The 12,113-nt window shown below is 24.8% G+C and overlaps 1 protein-coding gene across 6 annotated transcripts in view; it reads left to right on the top strand.

Annotated features, from left to right (window-relative positions):
• LOC114124975 (high affinity cAMP-specific and IBMX-insensitive 3',5'-cyclic phosphodiesterase 8) overlaps nt 1-10,830 on the top strand; it is a 70,528-nt gene extending 59,698 nt beyond the window's left edge. For 5 of the 6 annotated variants that reach the window (XM_050196926.1, XM_050197024.1, XM_027988437.2 and 2 more), the window contains 11 exons: nt 3,264-3,478; nt 3,947-4,065; nt 5,966-6,117; nt 6,200-6,307; nt 6,382-6,575; nt 6,952-7,230; nt 7,297-7,424; nt 7,484-7,635; nt 7,728-7,892; nt 8,749-8,878; nt 8,975-10,830. In XM_050196926.1, the coding sequence (XP_050052883.1) occupies nt 3,264-3,478; nt 3,947-4,065; nt 5,966-6,117; nt 6,200-6,307; nt 6,382-6,575; nt 6,952-7,230; nt 7,297-7,424; nt 7,484-7,635; nt 7,728-7,892; nt 8,749-8,878; nt 8,975-9,129 (1,797 nt within the window). In that variant the 3' untranslated portion in view covers nt 9,130-10,830. The remainder of the gene's footprint in view (nt 1-3,263; nt 3,479-3,946; nt 4,066-5,965; nt 6,118-6,199; nt 6,308-6,381; nt 6,576-6,951; nt 7,231-7,296; nt 7,425-7,483; nt 7,636-7,727; nt 7,893-8,748; nt 8,879-8,974) is intronic. The other variant, XM_027988438.2, reaches the window with a different exon arrangement.
• Nucleotides 10,831-12,113: the final 1,283 nt, after the last annotated feature.

Below are 12,113 nucleotides of genomic sequence, written 5' to 3'. Positions count from 1 at the left end.
AAACTCCAATAACCACATTACAAAAACACTTTGCTATTTAACATTTCCTAACTGTTGAAATAGTTATAAGTGTTCAAATCTATTTTATAAAATCAAGTTAATTCCAATTAATGCTCAAAATAATTGTTTAGGCACAGAATAAATGTTTTTTTTATATTATTCAAATAATAATAAAATGATACAAACAAAAAAGAACTAACCAACCAACGCTAGAATACTATTACTATACGCAGTATACATAATACATTATTTTTATTGTTTAATTAATATTTAATAAATTTATTCAAATATGTAATTTAACTATAAAATATTATCCTTATAAGTCAAAGTATAAAATTATGAAATGTTGAATCAATTAATTTTGACATATGCTTATTATGCTTAGTAAAATATACATTATTATAACATTTCAAGGGGATACTGTGTATATTATTGTTATACATTTTAAATTCGGCGTTAGGGAAATTTAAGTTTCAATGTTTATTGCCTAAATTTATAGTATTATGTTTTATTCATAACACTATGCTATATAGCAATCGTCTTCAATCGGTGAATAAGCTTTAAAATTGAGTCGCGATAAGACTTCTTTTTAAAATAAAAATTAAATTTTAACAATTTTAGATTTTTTACAAAGCTTACGTGAGTCGCGAAAAATGTAGTCCTAAAAAGTGGGTTGCAAGTCCAAAAAGATTGAAGACCACTGCTAATTGCTATGTAGAACACCATAAAACTTTTCCCAGTCAACCCAATTTTATTTGAAGAATAGTATTTATTCAAAGTTTGTAAACGCAAAAATATAGTCACAAAGACACTGTATAATATCCATTACACATGAATACATAAACTTTTAACAACACTTTTTAATAAGAGCTGGAAAAATATAATATATAAGTTCTTACCTAATGTAATTCAAATGATTTTAATAATCAATTTCAGAATAAACCAATATTATACTCTTCAAATTAAAATAAAACAAATTTACTGGAAAATAATATTGTAACAAGATATTTCACTACCTAAGTAAAACAAAAGTTTGAATTTAAACCAATTTTATTTGATAAAATAATAAAAGAATTTACCAAACTGTCGACAGTATTTACTTTAACGTTTTTGAGAAGGTTCAACGATTTTGTTTGTATTTCTTTCGATATTGAAGTAGTACGAACACTTTTGTTCTCACGAAAAATCCAATTTCCACCAATTTGTACTGGACTAGTGTCAAAAAATGTAATAAATAATAATGTTGCATGTACTCTTGTTTGAAGTTTTGACTTTTGGTAAGTTCAGCGAGGCATGGTAAATTGTGTACCTAAATATTTTAAAAATCTGTTCTTTTACATTATCAATCTGATTAGTGATTTTATTTCAATTTCAGATAACTATTTTACTTTCCGAAACATATTATTCACAATATTAAAAAGTTTCTAACTATAATTTAGTCTATCTATCTGGTTTATATAGAAAAATATACATTTCAAATACTATATTATAAATTATAATAGAACTTCAAACTTAACTATTTTTTATATTTTTCATAAGATTATGTCTTCTATGTAAAATATTCGTAAACTTTCCATCAAATTAATTCAAATAATGTATTAATTATAGACAATAGACACTTACTGTGTTCACTTAGATGGTTAAATAAATAAATCAATTTGTATTCCAAAATATATAAATTATATATAATTACAATTAAAAACAAATTAAGCTCTTAGAAACCATATTTAAGTAAAAATTGAAAAAGTTAATTAAAAATAAAAATAAAATAATGAAACAATTATTAGAATTATTGTATTTTATTTAAAACCTATAATTTTAGAAAACATTTATTACATTTTTTTGATATTATTATTCCCTGTATTGTGCTGTCGTAATGAATATCTAAAAATATAATATTTTTTCTGTTCCATTTTTCCCTAGGGTAATGTTACATTATATATAATACATAATGTACCTACGTATCAATTTTTTTTCAAATTTAAAACATGATTTTACATTATTTTACTTCATGTCAGTTTTCGATACCTTGTCATATTTTGTACAGTAAGTAAACTGTTTTATTATTATAATAAACACAAACTGAAGAAGGTATAGTCAGTATACCCACATTGTAGTGAATTCTGAAATGTAATTATATAATATTCTATAATATAATTAAATAACAAAATAATTTAAAAAACTATTTAATTTTTGTATTCCACAAGTTTTAATAAAAAAAAAATACCGTTGTCATCTTGATGGATAAACTAATTTTAATAACGTGAAAAAATACACCCATAGATTTATCTTTTTTTACTAATAATATCGATAAAAAAGAAATAATAATAAAACGTGTATTATACTTTCTTTTACACCTGACCTATAAAATTATTACTATAATATAAAACAAATTACTCAAAATTGATTAATACTAAATCCGCATCATATTCTGATCAATTCTAACAATAATAATATTTTTAATCAAGAATATGATTAATATTATACTGTTCAATCTTTATAAATACATAGTATGTAAAGAATTTCATATTTATAATAATTATTAACAAAAAACAAATACTGAAATAGCAGCTTCTAATTTGTAATTGTAAAGCAAATTCAGTTAACAATTAAAATTAATATTAAAAATATATATATAATATTGATTATTAAATGACTAATAAATTATAGCACTTATTATTTATTGTACAAAAATTTAAATAATTGTTCCTAATTATTATGATACTTCGTAAGCACTAGTTATGTAATTTATTTGTTTTATTCCAAAATACAGTGTCTCATTATTTTAATTTCAAAATGTACCGTTTAACAAGATGTAAATAGTTTATTATTTGAATAATAATATTCAATTTACTATTATTTTTTCATGCATAGTAATAATGTAAAATCTTTAATTGGTATTTAATATATTAAAATAACTTAAGCATTTTTTTTTTTATCCTATGTGGATTTAAAATGAAATATTGCATTTTACTACATTGGTCAATATCTATTTTGTGGTTTAACGTTATTATATATCGTAAATTGAAAACGTTTTTTTCTTTTTTTATAGCTAATGCTGAGCTAACGAAACAAATTTAAAATCCAATCAGGAAATCCTTATCCCAATAGAACCTTTCTAGGTTAACTCTCCGTTAACTATTACGACTTATATTTACACTACTATGTGCCTACATAAAGGGTGTTATTACAACTATTTAACCATTTCTGGAATCATTTCATACTAATATATCACGTCATAATGCGGATATTTAACCTTGCAGTACATGAATAAGTCGGGCTCAGTGATTTTGGGATATGGTGCCGAAGACGTGATAAACAAACCACTGGCTGTATTCCATCAGCTGTGTGATATCGACCAAATTACCAAAAAGCTAGAGAAAAACATCGAATGGGATGGTAAAGTATCGTGGAAGTGCAAAAGCGGTGAACACGTGTACCTTCATTGCCGAGCTTCTCCGTTTCGATCGTTTGGGAAGTAAGTTTACAAATTGAAATGTTATGAATTACCTGCGGTGAAATTCTAAAATTATATTATAATTATATTATATTAATCAATTAAAAATTCGTTCTTGTAGTTTTGAAATGAATAAATATTTTAATTTTCTAAATAAGGAAAAAAGGCTGAATGAAAGTTAAATCAAAAGAAACATTATTTCCCATTGTGTTTTGATTAATATACATATCATACATAAAAATAACGAGTAGGTACAATTTATTTTATGTATTTAACATTTGATCGTATTGTATAAAAAAATATTTAAGTCCTTATTTTAATATTAACTTTACTGCAAATTGTTTACATTTTCTCAAAATCAAGTATTGATAAAATATTCACTACACGTATTTCAGGTATAAATATCATAACAAAAACCGAAAGAACTAGTAATCCTTTAATTTTATTAAAATAACTCATAAACGCTCATTAAAGTGTATTGATTTTCAGAGAAACAACGAATTATATATACATACAAGAAAGTATTGTAGATGTACATGGTTTTCCTAGAGGGAGTGTTCCATCCATTCGTAAAGGATCATATGACCTCAAATCTATTAACAGCGATGGTAAGTAATTAAAACCATACATAAGTTATACATTTTAAAAACAATTTTTTTAATATGATAAATACACGACATGCATGCTAACGTTTTCAAATCCTTCCGATTAATAATGACATTTCATATTATAAACAGTTAAAATATTATGTAAATTATTTACTTTTATTAAACTATCCTTGTATCACATTTATTTATAAGGCTTTAAGTAACTATGTATGATTTTTATATCAGTCTTATGAACTAAAAATTGTACTCAATTCGCAACTAAACTAAACTCTAACTCAAAATTATTCTTAACTATTGAGCTTAAGGGGTTTTTGTAACAAAATATTAACCAAATAAAAAGAAACCCTGAAACAAAATATTCAACATTACTTTATACAACTATTAACTTTCCACTTAATTCAAAATCTAAAATACTATTTAATCATCATTTTAACATGGCGTTATCTAATTTAATATTTTAAAACAAACTCCCCTTACATAAATCCACGAAAATCACTCAACCAGAAACTCTGGTATATATAGATTAATAACACAAACTTTAACTTTTATAGAAATAATTCCGTCTGTTATATGATAATTAATAACAATTTTACGGAGACTTAACGTAAATTCTGAACTAGAACTTTAGTTGCTGCTGCCATTAGAACATATGTATATTATTAGGTATTAAACTGGATTGTTATGAACTAAAAATAATATGAATACAATTAATTTTGTTGATTAACTTAATAATATTTATTGTTAATTTTAAGTATGTAAATATATGACTAAATAATCATACTATACCTATAAGTGTATATTTTATAATTTTGTTTAAAATAGCCAGGTAAATATATTATACACACAATACAGCACTTACACATAAATCGCACATGGTTTGAAAAATAACGTTTATCATGTTCAACTATCATTAATTAAATTTACACATAAATGTCGTCTGAACCCTTTTTACTCAAAACCCCTTGATTATAACCAAACATTGTACCCGTGTAATAGGCAAAAATGACTTTTTAAAGCATTCTTGTTTAGAGTCAAATATAATTTATAAGTATTTTAATACTAATTGTGACCTTTTAGATAGGTACTTCAAAAAACGTAGTTGAAGAATACCGAGAATATAGTTTATACAATATAAATGTTATTAAAAAAAATAAATAAATATTTTCTGGCAGTAATTGCTACTCAATTAATTATTTTACTGTGTCTAAAGTATGACATTATAAGAGGTATTTTATATTTAGTTATATAGAATTATATTATCTCTAGATATTTCTTTGATATATCGTCAATATGGAGTAAGCTGAGTCCATCATTATAAAAGTTGTATTATTTCTGATAACACAACATTTATAAAAACCAAACTTCATTATCTTTCCAGTCAATTGAATTTTTGTAAATTACATTTCGTACAATAATGGTCTAATATAATCATTTTAGAGATGTCTAAATTATTAATGTATATCATTTATATATAATATATATATTATATATATTTATATATTTTATCAACACGCCAGTCAAAAAATTTAAATCATAATAATTGAATGATTAAAATAAATTAGAACTTTAAAAGATATTAGGTATAATAATTATTTATTATGGGGTGCTAAAAAAAATTGACAACGGTGTACTTTTAATTGCCTACTCATAACGCCGCGTGATCATAATTTAATAATTGTTTAAGTACATTAAAAATAATAATAATAATTTTGCATGTTTTTAAAAAAATCTTCAATTCGCTTTATATTTGAGTTTATTTTAAATTGTATTTATGCAAGTAAATAAAATTACAATATATTATTATAAACATTTATAAAATATCCGCCTCTATGCAAAATATTAAAAATGATTGTTAAATTTGTGAAATAAATTATTATCATTTCTAAATTTAATTTATTAGATTTTTCTATAATAGGCGCACAATCCGCTCGAAGACAAAGTTTGGCAAAATTACATAACTTGCCACTTGAAGCACCAATCACAAAAGTAATTTCATTGATATGTACAGCTCAAGAAAACTCGAACGACCAAGTTGTACAAATTTTGGATAAAGTATGGATCTCAACTTGATGTTGCATTATTAACAAATAATATATGATATGTTGAGAAAAATATAAATTATATAATATTATAGGTTGTTGATATATTGCGTGTTACTGAACTATATTCGTCACATTTAAAAACCGAAAATATCAAATACGATGATCCCGTTACGTCAGATCTTATCGGAGCTCTTATTACGGTATTGTTTTTCAACATAATAATTGTGTTAACATCCGTGTAATACTAGACATATTATGTTTTGTTTTATTTTAGCAAGGGCCTGTACACGTGACATCCACTAGAAGAAGCTCTAATGATTCAGCTACTGTTAAAAGTCAGCCTTACGGTTTGGGCGTTGCTAAAATGAATTTTATGACAAGTGTAACTCCCCAAATCAAAGAACTCTTAGACATGTCTCTATATTGGGATTTCAATGTGTTTAAGCTCGAAGAACTTACTATGAAAAGGTTAAATTTTTAATTACGATAATAACAAATTTGGCCATCACTTTTCATAAAATTAATTCATTGATCATCTGCTGTTTAATATTCAAAAAATAGTTTTATTTTAAAGTCTTAATTGCTGTAAAATATAACAATAAAAGACTTTACCCGCTATAAAAATAAATTAATAAATAAATAAACAAACAAAATTTATAGGTACTTTTTAATATTTTTAACGTTAATGATACAAATAGTTAGTATGCATCTAAATAATGTTTTTTCTGATCATACTTTTCTTATTATATTTATTCTTCCAAAATAATAGGTACTTCAATTATATTTTTTGTACTTTATTTTCAGTTTAGATAAAAAACAAAATTTTGGTTATTTTTTCTTTTAGGCCTTTGGTACATCTAGGAATGAATCTACTGACACACTTTGAAGTACACAAAACATTAGGTTGTGACGAACGAACATTGCATGCTTGGTTAACTGTGATTGAAGGTCATTATCACGCTAAAAATACTTATCACAACTCTACACATGCTGCCGATGTTCTCCAAGCAACCGCCATGTTTTTAGAAAAAGATCGCATAAAAAGGCTTTTAGATCAATTGGATGAAGCTTGTTGTCTGATTGCAGCGATCACACATGACATCGATCATCCCGGAAAATCGAGGTTAGACCACATCAAAACTAAACTTTAACTATTTGGCAATGTAATGATGTATTATTTTTTTATTAGCGCGTTCCTGTGTAATTCTAAAAACGATTTGGCCATCCTGTACAACGACATAAGCGTTTTGGAATCTCACCACGCCGCTTTAACGTTTAAACTCACTACCAAGGATGAACGATTAAACATTTTTAAAGGTACGTATTTTGGCTGATGTCCAAATTTAGTTTACTCAGAAAAATAAAAATGCATTTAGGTCTGGAAAAAGACACTTACAAAGTGGTAAGACAGAACATTATCGACATGATATTGGCCACCGAAATGACGAAGCATTTCGAACATTTAGCCAAATTCGTGAGCGTCTGTAACAAACCTTCAACACTCGACGAAGCGCCCGTTGACGGATTAGTAAGTAAAACAAACCCTCTCAACATCATAGTTCACAATCGATTTATTTATCTTTACAATAATGAAACGCTAATACAATATAATTATTTTAGACTCCTAGCGAAGTAAGTCCTGAGACTATAATGCCTACTAGTGCCGAGGAAGTAAATCTGGTGAAGAGAATGTTAATCAAATGTGCAGACGTGTCCAATCCGACTAGACCATTAAAAATGTGCGTGGAATGGGCTAAACGGATTGCCGAAGAATACTTTAATCAAGTAAGAAAGCAAACACTCCTTCTGTATTTTAAAAATGTACTTTTATTTAAAGAGAATGTTATATGTAAAAATAATGTATTTAATATAATACTATCTAATGACGTCTTAGTAATTATTGTAGATACCTAAGTACGTTTACACGATATATCCTATTTTGTACGAGCTTTGTAGTACCTACCTACAACAACATTTTGATTACAAAAACGCATGAATTTAAAATGTGTAACCATAAATTTTCTAGAAAGTGTTTATAAATTTGCATCCCTCTCTCCCTCCCTTAAAACTATGATTGATGTATAAAAAAGTATACTGTACGATTTTTTTCAAAAAGAAGCTGTAATTTAACATCATATAATATACATTCTTATATATATTTATTATAGATGTACCTATGTTCAATTAATGTATAGTTTTATTTTCTCTAAATGTTGATAAACCAAATTTCTTGGTCAAAAAACTTTAAAATTAAATACAAATTTAAATTTAAATAAAATATTAAGACTTATTTTAAGCCACGAATACTATGATCCTATTCGCACTGTTCTTAAGTGCGTTGGTATTGACTTCTTGTTTACGAATAATATAAATAATAAGATATGATACATTATTATATAATACATATAACATAATAAATAATATTTTGATTAACATAAATTAATTATGAAACATATGCGCTCTTTTTCGCCTTGATATACAAACTAGTAGTATACAAACTGAATTTTGAAAAATTTTAAAAATCTTATTTATAAAAACTAACAAAATCTTAAATTCGTATTTTTAATGCGTCTTTTTAGAAACGTTAAAAATTTGTCTGATTATAATGAGACAGATTAATACTGTTAATTTATATTTTCAGACTGACGAAGAGAAACTCAATCATTTGCCAGTGGTGATGCCAATGTTTGACCGAGCATCATGTTCCATACCAAAATCGCAAATCGGCTTTATGGACTACATCATAAACGATATGTTTGAGACGTGGGACTGTAAGTAGCGTCCATTACTAATTCCATTCGATTATATATTTTTTATATTTCAATCGTTGTTACTTATTAAAATATACCTATTATTGTATTTTTCAGCATTCATAGACATGCCGGAGATGTTGTACTACATGAGGAGCAATTATCAATACTGGAAAGATCTGGAAGAAAAAGGAACGATCAGCTTTAACGACATTTGTAAAATGATGACCACTACTTTGCCAAAGATACCTGAGTCCAGTGGCAACCACTGATAACAATTGTGATTAATGTTCTACAAAGTATAGTGTCCGCCGTTAAAATGGACATAACGGTGGCAGATAATAATATTTTAAAATTTGTTGTCCTGTAACTATCTGATACCAAATTTATCCAACTATTCCATCGATGTTACATCACGGAAATATTTATTTTTCGTTTCTACAGAACATTTGAGAAAAACTAATTAACCGACACAATATTTATTCTTATGTATATAATATACTTCTATTTAACTAGTGTATGCTATTTTTAACTTGTATATACTATTACCTTCAAATTGAACAGGTGTTTTTTTTATTATTATTATGATTATTGTTTTATCATCTTTGATAAATTATGTAAGTTATATACTTATACGCTATTTTCTGCGTTTTATTATAAAATATCTTCGATTTACATAAAATCGACTTTAAATACTATTTGATGTTAATATATAATATTATATGTTAAAATTTTTTTTAGCATATAGATTTTTCGCCAATACTAAGGTACCTAAAATATTATCACGGTAAATTATTTTTGTTACCATTAAGATTAACTAAAGACTATTAATATTACACTTTATATTACTTATTATATTGTATTGTAAAAATATATATTAAAAAAAAATTTCATTTTATTTGCAAACATTTTGGGTGCTTCCTAATCTTATGTTATATGTAATATGTGTTAATCGACAACAAATTTAGATATTGTCTATACATAGCTGAGCGTTTATAAATTGAAATTTAGTTATTCGTGTGTATTATATATTGCGTATTTAAACACCTTAATCTCCCAAATTTTACATTATATAATATAGAATAAGTATTATGAATCATTATATTGAGTTCTTTTCTCATGATGTGTAGCAGTTAGCTTCAATTTCATAGTATATCGTAATGCTGAGTACAAAAAAAGATTTAAACTATATAATGTTACCTTCTATTACTATTTTGTTGAATACGCGAGCGCTCTTCTAATCCATAATTTAAAAACAAGAATTAGCTCGTTAACCATATCTATTTTTACATTTCAACAATATACTTATTTTTTTTAAATTTTAAATTAGTTATATTTAACTATATACCTTATAATATACTTAAAATGTTACAATATATTTATTTACTATTACATTACATTTATTTAAGTACTATTATAATATTATAAAAACTATATGAAGTATTTAAATGTATTATTGTATAGCTTTTGTACATATAGTTATAAAAGCGAACCCAAAATGTAAGTATTAAAATTAAAACAATAAAAAATATATTCTTAATGTTATCTTATATCGTGTCAATATTGGTGTAATTGTTCATTAAAACACATGATCAAAGTCAGTTACCACATACTTATAGTCTATAATGCACGTGAAATATTATATTATAATTTATAACATGGTATTTAAGGACTGGATGTACACTTAAATGATCAAATTGTATTTGATCTATAAATAAACTACTTGATTAATTATAGTTACTTCACGATTATTGTAATATGTAGGCAGGTATGTATTGTACACAGTACACACGTATTATAAAAAAATAATAATTTTAACAACTTTTCTATGTGTAACGTAATATAATATTATTTTAAGCTTTGAAATATTGTGTTTTAATAACTAGTATGAAAATAACTATACACTATATCATTCTTCATTGTATAAGTATACTTTATGAATAAAAGTTTAAGAAACTTACCAATATTATAAATTATTGCGTATTGATTTTGTTTGTTAATAGTATGAAAATTACTATGAATATATATTTTTTTTATTTGTTAATTTTCTATTTGAAAATTAATATTTTATTTTTTTAATTATAGAGCAATAGTATTCAACAACATAGTCAGAATAATTGAATAGGCGATGAAAAATAAATAATAAAGTTACTAAATATTGAATATGAATAGTGAATACCTATTGAATGCCTAGTGAATGCAATAAGTCGTCTATAGTTTAAGGCGTTTAAGAATTATACTTACTTGTCCTAATCATAATATAATAATAATTTACAGTTTGTGTAGTTGTAAGTTAGCACATTATTATATTTAAATGCTATTAAAGAAGGAGTAACTTTTCTTTTCTTTGTTTGTATCGTAATCCATGATTTCTTTGAACAAACGAATAAAATGTCGTTTAAAATTTTTCAGTACACTAATAATAATATGGTTATTGTCTTATTGGACCGTTGTAGTAGTGACCATTCTGTTATTACTGATATTATGGTACAACATAATGTTCAATGTATGTTGGGTAGGTATTACATGCACAGTCAAATGTGTGTCATTTTATGTAAATGTTAAAATAGATAATATATTATGTCGTTTGTCCATGATCCTCATGTGCACCAGGTATATTTTTTTGGATGTACCCACCTTTAAACTATTATAATACCATAACATCGTAATTTAGATATCAGCTTTAACACAATTATAAAAACATTTTCTTTGATAGGTACTGTAAAAGAACCAGTAGATTAAAACATATTATTTTATGGAGATATTCGTTTTTGATTTTTTTTTTTTTTGAACATTTTCTGCACATTAATATTTTAACTATAATTATTATAGTTGCTAAGATTTCAAAACAATTTGGAAATCATAAACGACATAAAATAAAATATAATTGAATACAATATAATCTACGGTTGTTATTACTTATAAGTAAGTTTAAATTTGAAATCAATTTTATCGAATTATATCCTAAAAATACTTTTTATAATTTAATCAAGATTTGATATATTTATACTTCAGATCAGTCTGTATGAAGGTTATTTATAAGTATACAATTGTAAAAACTTTAAAGGTTTTTTTTTAATACAAATGACATTCATTGACATACCTCATAAAAATTACTTTTACTAATGACTAATGAGATACATAATTTGTTTATGATTACAGATATTAATAAAAATGTAAAAATATATACAGAAATATTGAGGAAAGAAAAAAAAATTTTTTGGCTTCTCCAAATGTGTTCAATTTGTGTCCGAAA

The sequence above is a fragment of the Aphis gossypii genome, chromosome 1 (assembly GCF_020184175.1).
Source record: "Aphis gossypii isolate Hap1 chromosome 1, ASM2018417v2, whole genome shotgun sequence".
Classification (NCBI taxonomy): Eukaryota; Metazoa; Arthropoda; class Insecta; order Hemiptera; family Aphididae; genus Aphis; species Aphis gossypii.
Note: the sequence above shows the minus strand (reverse complement) of the source record. Positions and strands in the feature narration are given on the sequence as shown.